General features: G+C 39.8%; 1 protein-coding gene across 4 annotated transcripts in view; it reads right to left on the bottom strand.

Moving 5' to 3' along the window:
- Positions 1–22141, bottom strand: part of opa1 (OPA1 mitochondrial dynamin like GTPase) — a 39142-nt gene that overhangs the window by 16579 nt on the left and 422 nt on the right. The window contains exons 2-29 of one of the 4 annotated variants that reach the window (XM_034080849.2): positions 20822–21146; positions 20564–20660; positions 20243–20350; positions 19208–19261; positions 17406–17488; positions 15807–15962; positions 13824–13877; positions 13612–13716; positions 13301–13387; positions 13035–13148; positions 12805–12885; positions 12634–12708; positions 12464–12535; positions 12111–12210; positions 11799–11929; positions 11284–11356; positions 10895–10967; positions 10694–10809; positions 9667–9731; positions 9417–9493; positions 8278–8443; positions 7888–8040; positions 7085–7193; positions 6489–6568; positions 6102–6242; positions 5370–5486; positions 5157–5250; positions 4502–4612 (exon numbers count right to left, since the gene is read on the bottom strand). In XM_034080849.2, the coding sequence (XP_033936740.1) occupies positions 4502–4612; positions 5157–5250; positions 5370–5486; positions 6102–6242; positions 6489–6568; positions 7085–7193; positions 7888–8040; positions 8278–8443; positions 9417–9493; positions 9667–9731; positions 10694–10809; positions 10895–10967; positions 11284–11356; positions 11799–11929; positions 12111–12210; positions 12464–12535; positions 12634–12708; positions 12805–12885; positions 13035–13148; positions 13301–13387; positions 13612–13716; positions 13824–13877; positions 15807–15962; positions 17406–17488; positions 19208–19261; positions 20243–20350; positions 20564–20660; positions 20822–21146 (3017 nt within the window). The remainder of the gene's footprint in view (positions 1–4501; positions 4613–5156; positions 5251–5369; positions 5487–6101; positions 6243–6488; positions 6569–7084; positions 7194–7887; positions 8041–8277; positions 8444–9416; positions 9494–9666; positions 9732–10693; positions 10810–10894; positions 10968–11283; positions 11357–11798; positions 11930–12110; positions 12211–12463; positions 12536–12633; positions 12709–12804; positions 12886–13034; positions 13149–13300; positions 13388–13611; positions 13717–13823; positions 13878–15806; positions 15963–17405; positions 17489–19207; positions 19262–20242; positions 20351–20563; positions 20661–20821; positions 21147–22141) is intronic. The other 3 variants (XM_034080851.2, XM_034080850.2, XM_034080852.2) reach the window with 3 other exon arrangements.

Raw genomic sequence — 22141 nt, 5'->3', positions numbered from 1 at the left:
CTAGAGCACCAGGGTGTCAAAATGGTTAGGTTAGTTTTAAATATTTGTATATTTTCTTAAGCTCTTCCTTGCAGTTTTACATCTCGCCACCATTGTACAAAACAGGAAGATTTCTATATACGGCCATGACATTAGTGCTTTGGTTTGTACCTTCATCTCTAGGCTGCCTGTATTGATGCAGAACCTAAAAGGCTCTTTCTGCTGCATGAACAATGGAATTGGTCAAATATTATAGCATAATAATAATAATAATTTACAAGGCAAAATTGCATTAAACCAGCTTTATATGAACTATTGCATCCTACTTTAAAACTGTTTTGGTATTGGTTTGTATTTGCATGGCCAGGCAGTTCTTGGCATTTCCTAAAGTGTGTGGACTGGACAGATTATTTTGTGTGTGTGTGTTTGTGTTCTCCCCTTGGTGGTTGTAACACAAAACATGACTCCACTGCAGCAGAAATGAAAACAGTCGCAAAAAACATTATTATGTGTGTTTTAATCTCTTTTTGTTGTTTCTCTCCATGTACTTTGATGCACGTGATGTATATGGTTGGGGTGTGTGTGCGTGTGGGGTGTGTGTGTGTGTGTGTGTGTGTGTGTGTGTGGTGTACTTGATTACACAATACGGTCTGTATCCTGTTCCTACATGATCATGAAACACTTGTGTTTTTACTGGTAGTAATGTAGGGTAAAGTCAATGAAGGTGTGTGTGTTTTCTCAAGGCGATAGCTGAATCTTGGTCAACCAAACCAAACACAGATTGACTAACCATTGAAAGTTTAACGTCATTCATTTGTGGGCTTTTATAACATTAGTCTCCTATCAGTAGTAAGGAATATAGAGACAGGAAACAAAAGGAATTGTGTGCACGTGTTACGGTTTAGATAAACGTAGAGCACTCTTAAAGGGTTAATGTTTGTTGGGTGTTACTGGGGCCTCAAACCATTCAATTAGACTCTTTATATTGAAGCCAAGAATATCTGACAGCAGGAAACAACACAATGAGGTTTCTAATGCCAGAGGGCAGAACACCTTGAACTGATGCCTGCCACTACATTCACCGAATCACAAATATGACTTGATATACTAGTCATAAGGTTAGGAAGAAGCAAACACTTTAATTTATACACTTTTTAAGCACTTAATATTTGACTTAAAGTTAGATTCAACATCAAAATCAAGTGACATCTGCTGATTGAGAATATCTAATGAAAAGTCTTACAAATACAAAGATTTGGTTTAAGGAAACATTCATAGATAACAGTCATTCTTGACTGGAATTTTCAATACAAAAAGTAAATGAGAAAGGACTATTGTAGCCATGTCCAATAAAGAAGGCCTGAGTTTATTTTTTCTAGAATCAAGCGTAATTTTTGTTTAAAAATAACAGCACAGATCTGCATCTTTATTTCAAGGCACTTACAATCCATTACATAAGAATAATTCAAACAAAGAAAATTGTGTTGGTGACAAATGATCAAACAATGGTAAAACATCCGTGCTGTTTTATTGAAAGATCCCTGTTGAGATTGGCCGACTTATTAATGCTAATGTTTGTGTAGCTAAAGAAAAAAAAAACATTCATAAATCAAATGTTAAGACATTTTAAGTAAGGGATCATGCCGATCTAGATCCCTCCGCTTCGCGTCGGGCTCCTGATCAGCCTGTCGGTGTTCTTTTCCCCATAATGACCAAGTTGCTGCACATTATCCCGCTTATTACACGGCCACATTCTCAACAAAGTAACGTTATGACTCCCAATATTAATTTAAATGCTTTTGTGGATTTAGAAAATAATTTTATTGATTTAAAAAATAGTTGTATGTATTGATTTAAATTGACATGCATCCGCTAAGAAAAATAGTCCGTTGTTACTGTTTGAACTAACGTAGCAACGGCAGGAACTGCTTCGATAGCGTTTTTGAGGAGCTTTTTGATTACAGATTTGAAAACATCGTTGCTTGCTTTAAAAGTAGCACAATTCATTATGTCAAACCTTGGAAAGTATCTAGATATCCCTGCCCTCTTCACTGGGGACTCATCAGCCACTAACCATTCCTCCAAATTACTGTGCTCTCCAAATATATTAAAATTAATGTTAAAATCCTCCATGTTGCTATCACACGACAGCGGAAAACTAAAGACAGACAGTTTGCTTGCTTTTCAAACTGTTACATTTGAAAAACAGTTAGAGCGTCTCTTGTCTTGTCAGTTTGAAAAGCCAAAGGTAGGAACTGCTTGCATTTTTGATTACAGATTTGAAAACATCGCTCCTTGCTTTAAAAGTAGCACAATTCATTATGTCAAACCTTGGAAAGTATCTAGATATCCCTGCCCTAATGACAAAGTAACTGGCAAGTGAATATGTGTCGCCGTTTGATGTCTATGTCTGGACCGCTGCGTAAAAAGGAGGGTTTCTGCCCCGTTACTTCTGCGCTGTTTTTCATGTCCCAGTTCGGCCCAACTGTATACAGTTAAATCGACCGGACTTCTTTCTAAAGATGTGAGCGTCCTTAACAACGGTCAATAAGCCCTTGACAGCGGTCTGTCTGTTCGGTATTAACAACGTGTCACGTGTTCTGAATTGACCAATCAGAATCGAGTATTCAACTAAGCCATGTAATAATGATATTTAGCTCACACAATCATTTAATCTTTCATTTTAACCATTTGTTAGAGTAAGTGACAGAATAGTGTCATGTACAACATTCCAGTAGGTGTGCGTTAATAATGCTTGCCATGCCTTTGTGGTGACAGGAACTGTTATTATGCAGGTGTGTCGGTCATAAAGAAAGTTCAAGAAAGGCTGCAAGCCTTGCATGCTCCTTTGTAAATACAGAGTTTGCTAAGCAAGCAAAAGTGTTTCTGAAATAGACCAAACAGGAGATGACTCAACCCTCATTGTACTGTAACACAAGCCCTTAGCAAGCAGACAGTTAAAAATTAGCAGAGGGCCTAACCCCAGGAAATGTTCTTCTAAACTATCAACGGTGCAGAAATAGTTAATTCACACAGTATAATTGTACGAACACTACATTCATTACATAACTAAATAAATTGTATCAATGTAAATGAGACACATTTCTGTACATTTACTGATTCTTAAAAAAAATAAAATCACATTTAGAAGATTAAACATCTGCTCCAACAGCATCTCCACAGAGACTTTAAGGCTTGAATCATGCAGCAACAGGGAAAGTTAAGGCAATACATGTTCATGTGTAGCACTCCCAACCACTGCTGTCAGGGGGTGCAAAACACAGTGGGCCTCAATCAACCCCCTGTGGATAAATCAAGATGTACAGATCGATAGAAACACCAGCCAATGTGTACAGGTCTGTTTGTGGACTGGTTCAGTACAAGACATGATTAATACTCAACAACTCGAGGGGTAGCCACTGATGCCAAAAAAAGAGAGAAAAAGCTTCTCCATCCGTCTCTGGTTAACATTAACGCCAGAGTCTGACTCACAACAAATGAACATGCATGCATGTGCAGTATTGTGTGCCTGGGTCTGGTCCATGACATTTGAAAACACGAGTATTTTCCAAACTATGATTCACTTTCTTCCAACAACTGTGAAGAAAACACCCAAATGCATGTTGCCAAAACAACAACAAAAAGCCAGCAGGCCCTTTTTTGAAAAATGAGTGTCAGTCATTGAAATTGTTGGGTATTTGATTTTTTGAAATTCTGAGATTTGTATCCTGCAAAATCAAAAAAGCGTAATTATAATATATCTACGCTGAAAAATGATAGTCAACATGTGTATGTGTTTCATAAAGAAAGTTTGATGGACACACAGAGACAGAGAGCGAGTCTAGGCTTGTCTTCTAGGCATGCGGGCACATGCTGTTTTTAATCAGCAGGGCTGTGTTAACAGAGCGGTCGGTGGCTCACCCTGACAGGCAGACAGCCGGCACACTGCTGCTACCGTTCAGACTGACACACTCCCACGCACCCCAAAATATTAAGTGAGATCATACTTAGGCCTAAATATAGCAGGGAAATTAAAACGATTAACAAAGTTTAGCACTGTTACACCACTCCTTCGCCTCATGAGACCAGAGCCAACCAGTGTGCACAACCCTGTTTACAAAGCAGCCGCATTAATGGTTTTTATAATACGGTTAACAAAGTGTCTGAGAGAACAGCAACAGTAACCTTAGAAATAAGCTTAAAGGTAAATTGTCTGTTGACATTAAAGCCATTTTAACTCGCCTGCCCTGAATCAGTTTGCTGGACAAGGCATCTCCTTTAGCACTACTGCCACCTACTGACCACTTCAGGATTTTCTATAAAGAAACCGTTTACTAAACAAACCACAAGTTGAGGTAGTCAAGCATTTCAGATGCACTGGAGTCTACTAGTGTGGGAAATTCAAATCACTGTTATGATCCCTTCAATAACCAAGATAAATAACTTACAGTGATAAATGGCCTCCTTACTCAAGTGCACGCTTTTGTTATTTTTTACTTATTAATAATGGTATGTGTCTTACTGAGATCCTCGGCCAGCTGGACTCTGCGGCCGGTGATGAGGTGGGTCTTCTTCTCCTGGTCTTCCCCAAAGTCCTCCAGAACCTCCTTCACATTTTTCTCCAATCGGCGCACTGAGAAGAAGAATGGAGGAACAGACACACACAAAGCATAACAATCAATATTAAATCAATGAGCATCAACAATGCATCAGATTTTTGGATTTATTGTTCAATTATACAATCAAAACATTGTACGATCATTACAATGGTTGTGAACTGAATTGGTGTTTTTTCATTATTAAATGGTTACGGTGAATCGTTAATGATCTTGGGTTAATTAAATGACAAAGCTCTGGCCAGCTATAAGACCACATTTCAATCCGTTTTAACTATATGGTTTTGTCTGGCTGCTTGTGGTGATCGTCCAGAAAACTTAAAATAATTCCTCCTAAATGACTGAAAATGATATTGTTGCAACAATGTACTCATTTAGAAAAAGGAAAATCATGAGAATGCCGTAAAAACCCCAGCAATGACCTGACAGTATTTTGGAACAGCTCAAAATAACTACTGGTAGCCAAAACCAACTACATAAAGACGATACTAGGATTTCCCAAATAATACATATTTTCCCCTTTAAATGGTAGATATCATATGTTCTATTGCCAACCCTTACCCTCAGTGTTGGTGAGCTGCTGTCGGAGAGTGTTGCCTGTGATGACCAGCATTCTCTGGATCCTCCAGAACAGAACCACATCATTGCACTCCAACTGGGGGAGAAAAACATACAGGCACAGGGCTCAGCTTCTTCACGCATTGACATTAAATATATCTGAGGGTAAGTAGAAGAGAAAAAGTGAACTAAGGATAACTCAAACCCTTTCCTTACCTCAGAGTCAACAAAGTGTCTCTGGTAGTAGTAGAAGCCTCTCTTGCAGAGGTTACAGTGAGACAGCGCCTTCTGCAGGAAGTGTCGGCGATACAGCTGATGCCACGTGTCTTTGATCTACAGGTAAGAAGATCAGTAACTCAGCAGTTGATGGATGATAAGCATCATTAAAGGGGCACAAACACTGTATTCATGCTACAGCTAACAATATATCAACTTGTATCAAGACAATGTTGCATACAAACCCCAATTAACTGAGAAATAACAAGAAGCATTGGATTTATTCTGTTAACAAGTATAACATTAACATATAGAGTGCCACAGTGACGCGTCCTAAAACCCGGAAGTAAGTTAGCATTTGACCACTTCCGGTTCCTTCGACAAAAACCAAAGCAATTTCTCCATAGGATTTTGGAAAATAGCTGGAAATAAGGTCTGTGGTTGACACAAATTGAAGAGACAGATCACGTTTTGTTCAGCCAGATAATATCCACATGTCTACCTTACTTTTATCATTTCGAATCATAAATCTATCGATTAGATTTATGATTTTCTGAACAAAATGTGATCTCTCTCTTCAATTTGTGTCGACCACCAGACCTTATTTCGAGCTATTTTCCAAAATCCTATGGAGAAATTGCTTTGGTTTTTGTCGAAGGAACCGGAAGGAGTTTACTTCCGGGTTTTAGGACTCACTGTGGCACTATTCGCCCACTACCTAAAAAATCTCACCAGCACAGGGTCGACTTCCACAGATCGTGCCTCCAGGTTCTTCCTCACTGTGGTGACCTCGTCGTTGGCCAAGTACGCTGTGTGTTCATCGTGGAGCTTCAGCAGGCGCTCCAGCTCGTTTTTTGTTTCATTACGAACGTGCTGCAAGGTTAAACGAAAAGGAAGTGAGCTCCGTCCTTGAGATGGTGAATGGGTTTTAAGATATTGAGGATTATTCCCCGTCCTGTGTGTAATTAGGGATAGCTCAACGAAAAGGATTACTTGATTTAAACTACCTGTTTTATAACTGGTATTATAAAAGTTTTACATATGCCTCACAATCTTTCTAAAGGCCTTGTGGTAAAAATTTAACAACCTGGAATTTGGAGAGACCCCTCGGACTCTGACCTGATCTGGAGTGCGACTCGTCCAGTTCATCCATCTCTGCGTCCAGCCTGGACCCACCATATCTCTGATAACTGAATCAGCTACAAGAAGAAATGTGAAGAAAAGAGAAAGAAAAGACATTAAAAGAGATTGCTATGTTTATTGGGAGTAAGCTACCTCCATTAGCAGCGCCTTCTATCCACATTATTTCAAACAAACATGAGATCGTATGTCAAGATGTTACATAAGTATGACCATGTCTCACAAGCCGTTCTCTTGTAACATGTGTGTCTGTGACTTGTTAACAGTTTACTACAATGTGCCGCAGCAAGCGTAATAATTCATTCTGTAATTGACATGGATCTGACATGACTATGTTTGAACGCTAACCTTGTAGTCTAATGGAGGAAATATTTAAATAGGGCCAGCCAGGTGGAGAAGATGCTGAACGTGGCTGCTACTTCAACAATTCTACTCACTGATGTGAAACTGTGTTATACTTAGTCAACTGATCTTCAAAACAACATAAGCCAATAGAACAGGTGTATAAGTTGTTTAAGACAATGAGTCTAATGTTGGCTAGGTGACACTGTATGAAGCCATCATGGCCAACATACTGTCTTTGAGGCGTGAATGCAGGGTTTCCTCCATGAACATGATGGCTGCATCCCACTGGGGCTTGTCTGTGATGGAGCGGTCTTCCAGGGCATTGTGCTGGATCACCCTCTGATGCACACACATACAAAGGAGAAAATAAAACACATGTTCAGCTTCAAAGTAATTGCTAATGCGTATGTTTTGTTTCATGGTGTTTTAGTCAAATGTCACATTTCCTAATACGTTTTTTATCGTATTAAGTCAATCCCCTCCTGCTTTTTCCAAGTTAAGTTTAGTTGACTACAAGTCTGGTGATTTAAGAATCACCTTCGTCAAAGACACCATCACTCTTTTGGTGGTTTAAGTAATACAACAATTGTGGACATTTTAGTCTTGTTAATTCATCAGATCATTTCCATAGCCTAAGTCTTGCTGTTGATTTTGTTAACTTGAATTAAAGTGGGTAAGTCACTCCGAGTACTGCTAACATAACAAAAATGTGCTGCATTGAATTTTTTTTATAATAATCCATCATATTTAGTCTCGTCTTTTTTGTCCATGAAAGTAAAACGTTTTTAGTTTTTTTAAATACATTTCAGAATGTGAAGAATATATATTGTTTTGTAGACAAAACATATGTAGTAAGATCATTCATAAATACAAATTAACACTGGTATTTTGTCCCGTACCAGAAGTTCAAATAATTGGTATTGATGGGTCGTCTTTGCTTGATCAATTTCTGCATTTTATTGATGATGAAATGTCTGCTTTAGGAGATGTTAAATCGACCTGTGTGCTCCGAGTGGATTTACGGTGTGTTTACCAGGCTGTCCATGGCCCTCTCATTCCACTTGTGCCTCTTGATGCTCTCGTCCTTCACAGCCTCCTTCAGCTTGTCAAAAATGTCGTCTTGGTCTTTGCCTTTGTATTCTGCCATAAAGCGGGCAAACTCCTCCTGCAGGGTCTCCCAGGCAACCTAACGGGAGGCCAAGTATAGAGGGGAAAGAGGAGGCTCATATTACCACAAGGCCAGTGCCTGATTGAATATTTCTTACATTTCTGTTCTCTGTGGCTAGTAGATGGACCCAATATATATATTAAGGAACAACAAGTACAGGCAATGCTTATTCTAACAATGTGATAATCAGTAAAATGGCAAATGATTTAGAAATAACCTTTTGAATACCATAATGATCATAATGTAAGCCGTTACCTCCAGTGCTTTGTATGGAAGCTGCTTGTCTGTCCACTGCTTGAGCTTGATGTCAACAGTGGTGTTAAAGGTACCCGAATCCATCGTTTGGGCTGCAGGCAGGTAGATGTTCTCAATCACATGAGTGGAGACACGTTCCCACATCTTCTTCTGCAAGATGGCCTCCCTGGAAGAGAACATGTCAAATAAGGGCACATTTCGACTTGGAGAAGGAAGATATCTACCTCTAGCTTTTGTTGACTCTCATACCATAGAATCATGATTATTTTCAGATTTATATTTGAGACATATCTAGCAAGCAAGTGTGTTTGTAACAAAGTTGGTTCCAGGTGTCCAGTCCAGTGACCCGGTCGGGTAAGAACAATGAGTGAAGGATTGTTCTTATGAGCTGCTTTCACTTGTGAAGTCAGTGCTGCTGCAATTACACTTGACTGTAGATTCCACTCCAGCTCCAGTGTGACCCTGTTAGCAGCCAACAGCCTCCACACTCTCGCTCTTTCTCTCCAGGGGAGCGTGACAATGGAACAAAACCCTAACCAAAGTCCTCCTGAGAGCAGACCATGGCTGTGCCTCTCTCATTTATCATAAACGACACTCATATTTCATTAGGCGCCCCTTTTGTTCCGGCTAGCACTCCTCACTGTCAATAAGCGTTATCTCCAATAGTGTTGGCTGGCTGGTTAACAGGGCCACCCCTGTTCCCCTCCATCGGCCATTCATCAGAGTATTGATCTGGGAAACTGATGGCACACACACACTGGGGATGGTCCCAACACCATGCATACATCTCATTTAGCAAGGTTTTCCTCATCGGGGGTGAGGTATAACTATATATTCATGCAAAGATAAATGACCCCAGAGATAAAGACCCGCAGTTTGCTCTAGAAATAGCTCTGTACTCGTGTCTGGTTTAGTCCTAGACTTTCAGCAAAGGCCAGGTTTAACACCATTCAGTCCTAAATAGGGTGCATCTAATTAAGATAAATATCCTATATAGAGTAGATAAAACATTAATAGTGACAGTGCTAAAATGATTATATACAAATAGAACGTTTGTTATAATAAATAGTTGTACCTGTATTTGAAATGATAATGAGCACACAAAATGAACATTAGATATTAGCTTATCATTGACTTACCAGTGTTGTGGGGTCACTTGACTCAAACTAATGACTTCATCCAAAATTTCATTTTTGGCCTTTTCGAATAGTTCATTCTGCAAAAGAACAGAAAGGAATTGTTACGGTCACATTTTGAAAAGCTTGAACAGTTTTAATATATTGTTTGGTTTTATATCTTTAGATTTTTCAACACAGGGCCACAATACCAATAATGTGGCTTTTGCTGAGCCTCTAGTTAGGAGCATTATAAATGTGAGGTGTCTCTCACCCTGTCCAGCTCTCTCAGGCGAGGGTAGTTGTTCTTCCACTCTGTCTCCAGGTTGAAGCGAGATGCTGGGATTGGAAGAGACGGTGAATTTGATGAAACAAACCTTTCTCAGAATGGACAAACTTTTCATATTTACAAAATGTAAATGGTAATTGAACATAAATAGTGTTATCATAAAGCTAACCTGGCCACTCAAAAATCTCCCTTAAAATATCTGATTTGTTATTTAAATGTCTGGAAGATCATTTCTATCGTGCACATTTCTATTGTTCACATCTGATGTTCAGCTTCATCAAAAATGAATTCTCTATATTCAAGAGGCAATGTCCACACAGGGACAGGGCCTGTTTTGTTTGATCCAAGTATGATATAAAGGCAGCTTTCAGACTGCAAATGGTGCCTATCCTTTAAAAGAAGTGGGTGAGGACTTTGCACACTCGCCGTCTTAACTGGTCCCTCGTGAGGAGAGGGGATGGGTTTAATCACACACACTCTTTATCAACAAACAGTCAGAGTGTAAGTTCACTTTGTATGCATGCACACAGACAAACATACACCAGGACCACTGTCCCTCTTCACAGCTCCCTATGCACAATGGGGATTAGGCTAATTGCCGGTTTGAGGGGCCACAGTGGCGCCAAGCATAGAGGACGGAGGCCGGCTGTTTGTGATTTGATGGGATATGGATCGATACGCCACACAATGGGCCTATGGGAACTGTAGTCTCACCGCCATAAATCTCCTGTGCTGTTCGCAATGGGTTTGAGATTGTCTAGACTAATTGCAGTTGGAAGTCAGGTCTGAAAGAGTGGGAAAGTGTGGCAGGGCGGGCAGAGTAAGGTACAAGGCGCTGGGAGAAGAGAAGAGGAGAAGGAGCACCTGTTCCCTGTACAGTTAAAGTTTAAACATGCCAGGGACTGTAAAATACATTGAATATTAACATTCACTCGGTAACACAAATAATAAGGAATACAGTATAAATCAATCAAGCCTTGTGAGAGGGCTAGTCCTGTAAGTGAAGTCCTACCTTTGAAGACGTCCGCCTGCTGCTCCACAGACTCTCTGACCATCTTCCAGAAGCAGTCAGAGACGGCCAGACTCAAGTTCTTCGTGGTCACCTGGTGGGCCTTCAGCATGCCGTCCCTAGTTGCATACATATATTAATTGTCCGTTTTAAATGAATTCCTTCGATGAAGCATTGATATTTGGTGGATCACATGGGACCTACTTTAGTAATCTGGAGTTCTGGAAGAAATCTTCCTCGTAATCTTTAATGGAGTCGATGCTTTCACCACTGCTCCCTGCAGCACACAGGAAGACAGCACAACAAGGTGTGAGTAAATCACTATTCAGTTAATGCGTGGTCTCATTCAGAATATGTAAATATATGTCATTATGGTACAAGTGCTACATAATTCAGGTTAAAGTGGGTACAAACGCTCTTACAAAACAGTTTAACGATATGCTGTGAAACAAATTAACCTGCAACTTGCTCCATGATAATCATAGTCGGTGTGCAATTGAAACCAAGTTCAGACGTAACCATGACCTGAAAATCCTCATTACATATTGGGATATTAAATGTAGCATGATGGATAACTCAGGACAACATGTTACCTTTTCCTGTCACCACTGCAAAGTAGCCCAGGGCCTTCATTGGAAACAGCTTCCCTTCCACTATTTGCTGGATCTGAAATAAAAATGTAAACGGAGGAATTAAATTCTTACATCAGTCTACTCTGCACACGTTTCCCTAACATCAGCTCTTTGAGGGGCCAACGAGTTCAAATAAAGGTGCCGAGCTCCCTCTTGTGGAGCAGCTGCATATCGCAGGCACTTTATTCATCAGTTTGCAACTGTTTTGAAATCTACAAATGCAACTCATTTACTCACTATTTCTGCAATACTAATGCTATTCAACTATGGATGACAACAATTATGATTGATTTTTATGACTTCTATACATTGACTGAACTGTGGCATTGTTGATCCTTTTTATGATAGAAGACAAAGCAAGTAAACATTACAAGTAGCATTTATAAGTGCCAAGGTATAGTGGGCAGATATAATCCTTTACATTTATAAGAAACATTGTTGCTGCTTTGTATTTTGGGGATAGTTAAGCCTCTTACTCTGTTGGGGCTGGCCAGGTTCTTCTCAGCCAAGTCCACCTTGGTCAGAACAAAGATGGTCCTCTTCCCCTGGGGGTCCATCTGGCTGACCAAGTCCGTTACGATGCTCCTCTCTGCATCCACACTGCCATCTGGAGGGAGACAAGGGGAGCACAGGAGGTATGATAGTGATCTACACGCCAAAGACGCGTGTCTGTGTTAAATCAGTGTGGGATTTCATTTAATATACAATGCTCTTATTTGCCAAACATGACTCAAGCCTCTGTGGCTCCAAGCTCTGATTGCTGTTACTGAATTATACTCATGGCCCACCCTGTATACAGAGGATGATCGCATTGGGGTTCTGCATGTAGGCCCTGCTGATGCTGAAGATAGTGTCCTTAGTATCTGCCGCCATGCCTGCAGTTACAGTCTGAGAGAGACACATTTGAAATATGATTAAAAAACCTTTCAAACATTGCATTTGTATTAATAAAGACAAGTTTGGTCTAATAGCTTTAATATTACAAAGCTTAAACATTACAAGGTCGTTAAGTATCTGAAGTGGATATCCTGCATACATTATATAAAACTTTTAGGAACAAATTGTAAAAATGACTGAAAGTATACAGCGAAGGAAATGTGTAAACATTCCCATCCTTGTGAATGTAATAATGTATACTCACGCTGATGACTCCTGGTAGGTCAACAAGCACCATCCTCTGGATGCCCGGGCCTTTGACACTCAAGGATATTGTCTGTCATGCAAAAAATAAACATCAATTTCCATGAAGCATAAGAGACTCAAATAGGCAAGTAAGAGCTTTGTTTTCTAAATGGAGGCATTACATCTCACCTCACAGCTGACAGTCTGTCCCGCCTTCACACTCTTCCTCATCCTCAGCTCAATCTCGTGCCTCAGAGCAGCCAGCTGCAAGGCAGAGCAGGACACACCAGATGTAACAATGTATAACTAGTAAGAAGGAGCTGAAATAATCATAAAAGTTGGATGGAATTCAAGACTTACGTCGTCCTCCTTGGTAAGGTCAAACTCTCGGCCACTGTCCTTAAACATGGCCACGTGGTGGGGGCCTTCGCTGAGTGTTACCTAAAAAGTAACTCCATCAGAACTGTACTTTTTCCTCTTAAAAAATACATCGATTCTGGCTCACAATGGTTCTAATTATATCATCTTATAACTCGTATTCATTTCAGAGTAAAGACTACACAAACATCAGCCAGGTTTGTCCTACACACCTTGACGGGAGAGCGTGTCATCATCTCTCCTGAGCCCCGGGGGAAGATCCTGGCCTGAGCGATCATCTCCAGCACGCTCGTCTTTCCAGCACTCTGATCCCCGACCACCACCACCTGACACACAAGAGGAGGAAATGGATGATATATTACACATAGTAGGCAGACAAAGGACAGAAGAGGGTATAAAGGACAGACTAAATATACCTTTGTGTCTTTGATTAAAAAAAGCTAATTTCCTATGAGCAGTAGAAGTACATGCTCCTTACCCTGGGTAGATGGTCCTGAGTGTTGTAGTTGGCATCGTAGTCTGACAAGATGTCCAGGACTTCAGAATACAAGTCGATAAGAGATTTCTACACGAGGGGACACAATGGCAACACATATTATGGATTTGTAAATGTACAGTGTTCTTACTTTATCCAGAGTGACAGTGACGTCAAGAATTATCTAAACTAATATAAGAGACAGCAAACAGCAGTAAAACAGACCCAACGAATCTAAAACATTTTAATATAAGTTTAATAACGTAATCCCAATCAGGAAAAGGGACACTTTAATGTTCACATGGGCAACCCACCTTCACTTTCCTTTGGTGGATCCCCTTATCATCTTTTTGCAGCACCACTTTCCGTAACTCTTTATTCTCCTTCTCCAGTCTCTCCAGCATGCGTTGATATTTAAGCTACGGGATAAACCACAATCAGGTACAATGAATCCCACAATTACAAACATTCCTCTGTTCCAACTAAAAGATAAGAGTTAATCAAAGTAACACAGAATCTACTGTACCTGGGTACGGAGCAGTTCTTCTTGAAGTTGGTCGAACTTTTCTTTGTCTGATGGCTAGAGGTTAAAGTAGAAAAGATAGAAAAAAGAACAGCAACAAATTGAGTTAATGTTTTCTTTTAGTTTTGAACAATAAGGGCTCCCCGTGCTCTCACTGTGCAAGCATGAAATCCCACCAGCACCACGAAGGTTCATTATGCGCACACTGTATTACAGAAAGAACCAGAGTTAACAATCACATTATTGCATAAAGAGAGGAACACAACACAGATCTCAGGCAAACACTAATCATTCTGGTATTCCTTTGGTGCGATCAACAAGCTATTATTACCAAACGGGCACAAATCATCAGAGAGCCCTGAAACACAGCCGATTTAAATATCAAAATCATTTTGTCATTACATATTGATTTCTCTGGATTAGGCAAACCTCCTTTGATTGTGTATTTTGTTAGACTTCAAGCAAATTGTTAGAATGAGAGACAGGACAGAAAGCAGGAGACACAGCAAACATGAACAAATGGGATTGGCAGCAGAAGAAAGGGAATTTTAAAAGACTACAAAACTACTGTTAACTATTTTGTACATTAAGAATGTGCTGTCATTTTCTTTTTAGCAATATTTGCCAGCAAGATTAAATTGTTTTTTGAAACTCCATAAATAAGACACTTATTTAGACATTAAAACAAACTGCTCATAAGCTCGAAGCATCTACCTCGTAATCAAATCTCAAATGATATCACACAGCTGGGTGCATTCATGGCATCTTCAACAAAAGCAGCTCACACCATGCAGCTGGTCTCCACTCCACTCCATGCATTGCAGTGTGTCCGTACATTCATGGAGGGCTTCTGATGATTATCCGTCCATGTGCATGAGAGTGAGACTGAGCTACGTCACTGGGCTGCTGGGACCAAGCTATGGAGGAGCAAGCATGCCTTCTCCACAACCGACGCTTAGCCTGACACTATGGGGTGATACATGGAGGCTACTGTTGGATGTTGTAGGGGACACACTATATAGTATTGAAAGGCCAATTTGCCTGCACTACAAATATTATAATATGAGATATACAAAGTAAAAATATATTTAACATTGCTTTAATAACAGGGCTAGACACGATCACCTGTGTATAATGCAATCCGATGCACTAACAATGCAATAAATACATCGAGTCAGGGTGTTGTGATTTATGGTGGTGGATTCAGTCCAAAGAAGTTACCGTCGATGTGGTCTACATAACAGACAATGTATTTATTGCATCGCCAAAGCACTGGAATGCATTCATGTTAATGAATTATTTGGCAGCTGTTCATGTTGTTGTGTCTACCATGCCCTGTGTTAGAGAGTAACAAAGCACTGCTGCTACAATTTGGATTCTCAATTATTGTATGAAAGAGATTTATTCAATTCATATAATTGCCAGAGCAACATAACATCAGCTGAAACTCTTGTGTTTTCCAACCTCCAGTGGCTTAACTTCTCACCTTGCTGTTGGTTGTTATAACAGGTGCAACAGCCTTTAACCCATTAATGCCAAAAGATTATATTTCGTAGGATAAAAATGCTTTGTTTTCCGATTTGTTTAATGTTAGGAAATATGGTATGGAGTACAACTTTGAAATGTTTAGATGGCATGAAATATCACAAAAGCAAAACAAATGCACAGTTGTTTAAAGGCTATATGATTTCAAAAGAAACCTTTTCAGCCAACAAATGTGTTCAGATTGTGTTAAGGCAAGCTCAGAGAACGCTTTCACCAATGATAATTTAAAATTCCAGTTGCGGGCACAAATCGGTTAAACCATTACCACAGAGGATGTTAAACACTTATTTTCAGCTTGATGTTACTTAAGCGGCTGGTTCATTGAAATGATCCTAGAATATATATACAGTATATTTTTTGAATACTGTTTCTTCTCTGCAGCTGTGGCCTTTAGGAGACTTTGGTGGGAGAGGGCGGATCTAAGTGGAGTGGGACCTTCACCTTGCGTTTCTGTTGAGGGGGGCTGGGTTTCGGAGGCGGACTGGGAGCAGGCTCTGGCGGTGGGGGACACGCAATATTGGCTGCTGCGGCCCGCCGGACCTCCTCCTCGTGCTGCTGGATCTGCTGCTGAATTAGAATGAGCTCGCCCAGCAGACCCTGCTGGGGTACGTCATAATGAGAGACATGTAGGAGCAGCAACAAACACAACAACCAGCCGCTGGGCTCAGCCATACGAGCTAATGCTGCATCCAATCAATGGGCTACAACAAAGGAAACCTGGCCCTTTATGGCTGTTCAAGCTGGAGAATGGTGGCTCAGTCGAGGCTCAAGTTTAACAGAATCAAGGCTTTTTTAATCTTGCAGCCATCATTAGTGTCACCCAACAAAGTCCGTCCCTCTCGAACACGAACGGGAGATGCCAAACTTTGCCGGACTGAAGGTGGAGGAGGTGACTGATACTACAACCCACACCTCCCAGCATGAGGCAACAACAGTGACTCTTCCTTCGCCATCAAGCACCAATGTGGACTGATGAATGTTTACCAGACAACCCTACGTTTACACTTAAACTCAGGATTATAGAATAGAGATTGGAAACGTGTGTGTGCTACAACACAGTGATGTTAGGTGGTTCTGAACATCATCGTCCTGATGAAGCTGAACTTGATGATTAAAATAAGCAAAGCTAGCGCTGAAACATAGCTCTATGAGGGCAAAGCGTACAGTACAGCAGGTGAAATCTACTTTAGTCCCCAACATGACATCATCATTTTACTTGGAGTGGCTTGTGCTTCCTTCTGCTCTGTGAAACGCAGATACAATATGTTATCAATGTAATTTGAATAGAAACATCAACTTGTTTGTGCTCATGTTGGAGACCATGATTAGAGATGAGAAGCAGGAAGGAGGAGAGGAAAGACTTCATAATATTTGTTGTCAAACCATCTTGCTTTCATCGTTAAAACTCTAACTATGCAATGAGAAAATAACGCATGAAAACATAATAGGAAAACAGAGGGACACTGAAGCGGGTCACTTACTGGAAAAGAACAAAACACAAGACGAGCAAGACGCAGAGAGGATAACAGTGATGAAAACAGATGAGTTCTGACAATGTGCTGCAAAACTGAAAGCTACAAAATGAATGGCCTCCATGAAAGTCATTTCTGAAACAGTTACAATGCATGTCAAGTAATAGAGGCCCAAATATTAGTGTGCCTAAACTATATGACCATACCATTTTTACATTACCTTAATGATACTAAAGCCTGCCAGCCTGTGAACCTCAAATCCCATTCAGAGGAACTGATTGAATCAAAACACACTCAAAAGGAAAATTATTTCCCTGCATCACACAATATAGGCCATTTTGATTAAAACCTCTTTGTGATTGAATAGGGTTATATAAATATACTTAGAGCTGTGTTTAAGGGCAACTTAAAATGGTGTATATGATGCTTTGAGTCGATTTTGATTAAATCGACCAGCGTTCTTGCCACTGAAGTGGAGAGTTGCCAGGTCCAGAGGAAGCCGAGTGAAATGGAGCAGTGGCAGAGTACAGAGGGCAAAGATAAGTATCCACAGGTTTAAGAAACTTGCCTTTTTATATTGCTTGTCGCTGGCATCCTGCTTGGCTGCAGCAGAAGAATCTGTGGCCTTTAGTGGAGGATCGCCTGTCGTTTCTACCAGTGAGACACAACAACACAGAAAGAGGTTACTTGTGAAAATGAAGATGGAGAGGTGGCAGAAAGCTATTATATAAAGCATGCATTAATATAGGGAAATAAAGACCAGAGTGATTCAATTTCAAATTCTTGGAAAATGTTGCACTGAACATGTATCTAACAATATAATATACAATATATAATGTAAATAAATAACTATAAAAGCACAAAGACAATGACCAACAGTGGATACAAAAGATAATATTTTGTTATTATTGAAGTATTTGAATTATTTTGCAGTGACTATACTTTGACATTCATTTATTTATTTTTCTGCAGCAGTAATGTTTAAATAGAGCATACTACTTAAGATTATTTGAAGAAATCATGGCTAGTTATGTAATGAGTAAGAAGAAAGGGTGTCTACAGAAGATAAGCAAATACAAATAAGCAATATAAGTTTAAAAATAGTTATAGCAGGTTACATTTAGGTGTACGGTTAGACATTTTGTATTTCGTGTACCCACTTTGAATAAAACTAAAATTCTCATGATGTGAAATGGCATGCTGTTATTGCCATGCAAAATGCAAACTCAGCTTAGCAAAATGAAGCAGGTGTTTTGAGAGCCTGTGACCTGCATGGTAAAAATTAACATTAAGTACACTTAATATATAATATGAAAACTTAAATCAGTCATAAGAAAGGTTAGGCTATGAAAAGGGTGTGAGGTCGAGAGGTTGAAGACAAAAGAGCCAGGAACACACCTTTGCTGATTGTATGACTCACAGCAAAGGTGTGTTTCCGTCTGGCAAAGTGTCTGTCAACATTTGACAAACATAGTCCGTCCCCAACTGTAGAGGACCACAACACATTTTAGGGTTTTATTATTATTATTATTATGTTTATGTTTTATTTAAGACAATATGCATGTTCCAATATCTTGATATGTTAAAACATCAACTGATGTTCTATGTAACATTTATTTTGTGTGCATTTTCCAAACATTTGAGTAGAAATGACTGTTTTTTGTAGAAATGACTGTTCTTTGGGGTGAGCTCACCCCAAAGAACAGTTAATGCGAGCGTTATTAAAAAGAGAGCAGCCCATACAGGCCAGGGGAGAGAGGGTGGAAGTCAAAGGAGGCAAAAACCACAAAAGTAGGACAAAGTACAGCAAGGACAGTCAGGTTAAAGAGTCAGAAGGGAAGATGGGAGAAAACTAAATGCAAACACACTGGATCTGCATTTAAGTGCTTTTCAGACCAGGAAGAAACATGTACTATTATGGCATGTCATTGCCACTATTTAACACGCTAATATAACTGTACTTGTGCATATGTATGACGTTTGGAAAATTAATTTATCAAGTTCTCTACGAATTTTGAAAGAGTTCAGAAAGGAGAGACACATAAAGAGTTCTGATTCAGTAAATGTTGAGCCACAGGGTTAAGTTGGGTGTCTGCATTAATAGGAATACTTTTTCGCCATCCTGGTGACAGCAGGTCATACATTTCACTGAATACAGAACTTGTGTTAACCATGAACACTGTCATTGTTGACAGCAGCACTGCTCTGCAACCTGGAAGCCAACGTCCTGGAGGAAGCTCTGCTACCGCCTTTACAGCCGAACCATGGCAAGCAGGAAGTCACAACCAAGACAATTTGGTGGCAAGGGGGTGACCAAACAGCGACAGAGAGAAAAGAGGGGCAGTGCTACAGAGTGCTGGGTTTACACACCTAACAACAGATGCAGACCAGAAGCTCCTTTGACTTCACTACCCAAACTCACACCTGTGAAGAATGTGGAGGAGGACAGGAGGGATGGGGAGGAGGAGGAGGAGGAGAAAGGAAGAACAACACAAGATAAAAATCATAAAAGACAGAAGCAGAGGGATGGTGGTCAAAGCAGGGACACAGCTAAATGATGTGTATTCAAATCAAGCTGCCGAGTGCAGCAGCCACAGAAAATGAGTAAGCACAAACCAAACTGGTAGGCAGAATAAAATATGTGTCTATGTTTCATTAGAACATAAAACATTACCACTTCTTTTACCGTACTTTATGGAATAAATCCTTTTTGACTGAATAAAAAAAAAAAAAACTTGACTTAAGACTGGCATTAAAATATAATAACTAATAGCTTTGGATATATGTCATTGTTTACTAATCTTAACAAAAAACAAAAGCCAAATTGCTTAAAAAAAACTGACATGGCTATGAGTAGATACTTTTTTCAACCATTCTTCTATTCAGTTCAGCTATGGGTGTCATTGTGCAAAGAGCACATTCAAAACCAGCAGTGCAATACAAAGCAAACTACACAGCACTGCCATGTGCACCACATCCCATAAGAATACATGACTATATGCAACATTATAGTCATATTTTGTACGATTGTCTTTGAAACCACTTTTCTTTCTATGGTGTAAACGAGGCTTCTTTGTAGAATATTTTAGCAATCAAAACCATAGGCAGATAGACCATTGCAGAAAAAGCAGCACTGAAGAGGATAAAGCAGGTTAAGTAATTTTTATAACTCTTTTATCTCATTCAGCTAAGGCCACTTTGTGGTAGGTGAATTACAGATACCACACTATAAGCAAAGCATATGGCATCTAAATGTACTGTTAGATATATTAAATAAAAGTAGAGACCAATGCAGATGTAAGAGAGAATTTTGCTTGGCTACAATTATAGTTTTTTTTTTATTTGAAACCTCTCTGACATACCTTGATGTCGTCAAATAAGAATGTTATAGTTTTGTATACTCACCCGAGGACAAGAGGCTTTTGAGGAAAGAGAAGTTCTCGCCTATCTTGTCGAAGTCAGGTAGAAGTTTGACTATTTCTTCAATCTCTGGTAGAGCTTTGGTCAGTTTATCTGTGGATACAAGAGACAATATGGCAAGTGAAAAAACACTAAAAGTTTGTCAGTCTTATCTCACAATGCATTGTTGTGCAGTTTTTTTTTTTATGTATAATGTATCAAAAATGGTCTCTGTTCTGTAACTAAACTCAGGGATTCTTTAAAATGAAAAAAACACATGAAATACAACATGTTTTTGAATAGTGAGATAAAACTTGAAACACTTACCAAGATCAATTTGGTTACTCAGTTCCCAGACGAAATCGGGAATGACCCAGTTGTATTCACTAAAATCCGGCAGCATATCCTTCCACTCCTCATAAGTCTGGAGATAAAATTACAAACTTTTGTTATTTTCATTGATGAATTGTTTGTTTTGATGGTTTCAGACTGCAATTACAGCTAGTGAAGGCCGTCTGTTTTTCATTTGACAGGTTTACAACTCTCTTACTAAATAAAAATGTATTAGAAACACTGAATATTTACCTTTTTAGCAGTATAACCTCCTCCCACTGCCGACCCGAGCAGAATGTATCGGAGCTTCAGCAGTCGGGCAGCGAGACGAATCGCCCAGAAGTTGCGCTGCTGCTGGTGGCCCCGGCCCCCAGACCCTGGGGGAGGCTTGGGGGGCCGCATGGGCAACCGTGACATGGAGGTAAAGTAGCGCGCTGCTGCGCGATGAGGGGGCCGCTGGGGGTTGCTGTTTCCAGAGTAACGGTGGTGGATGGCACGGGACAGAGGGTGCAGCTTCTGCAGCGGCACCCGAAATCTCACCCCCATGTTGGTGGAGACCAGGTTCCTGCAGGCCATGCTGAGATGACAAAAATATTAACACAAAAATGACCAAACCTCATCTTCGTCATGTGCTTATTGCATAAACATCATAACCCCTGAAAATATAGTCACAGACGAAAAAGTAATCCCAAGGCAGTTACTCGTCAAAGAGCACACATTAAATTAAATTCTACTCTCAAGAGAATATTTTACAGGACAGAATTGTGATATTTTGGAACAAGACAATCTAAAGCTTATATCATTAGTACATGTGTTTGCTGATGAAACAAAAACAGAAGTAGCAGTTGTAGGATTAGCAAAATATAGCACTATACACTAAAAGTTCTTAATATCTAGCATGTAAGCCATCATCAGTCCTAAAGTAGTGAATTGAACCAGCCCATGGAATACTGTAACAGAGAGAAGCAACTGATAAGTGCCATACAGTACATAGTTAAGTGAATGTTGATAACAGGGAGCTTATCTTTGTTCCCAGGGTCCTATGTTCCCCTACTCAATATACCTCAAATAAGACATATATTAAGGACACATTTAAAAGGGTTTTATATTCACAGCAATGTTTTCCATTCCATGTTCCATGTATGTTTCCCTCTGTCAATATTTTTAACATCATCCACCTACACCTACTGATGTTAACTCTTCTAAAATAGGACCATACCTGAATGAATCTTTAAAATTGTAAATTATTTTTGAATCGTCAATGGACAATCCATTATTGGTTATTTGAACTGCAATCCACCCCTTACAATGTTATTTTATAACATAGGTAAGTGAAAACACAGGGATGACCCCAAGTTACAACGTGTAATGTCACCAATAGACATTAAATAACACTGCAAAATCCATCAAGTTCAAGGTATATTACCATTATAATGTTAGCTAAACAACCCGTTATAAACGCATGTCAGCTTAAAAGATATTAGTCTGTAAATCTACATGTGGGTAGACTCAATAGATTAACCACAGTACCCTAACACCGGGTTAGCTAGCTTGGTTAACTGGCAAACATTA

Source organism: Pseudochaenichthys georgianus, chromosome 4 (genome assembly GCF_902827115.2).
Source record: "Pseudochaenichthys georgianus chromosome 4, fPseGeo1.2, whole genome shotgun sequence".
Taxonomy (NCBI): domain Eukaryota; kingdom Metazoa; phylum Chordata; class Actinopteri; order Perciformes; family Channichthyidae; genus Pseudochaenichthys; species Pseudochaenichthys georgianus.
Note: the sequence above shows the minus strand (reverse complement) of the source record. Positions and strands in the feature narration are given on the sequence as shown.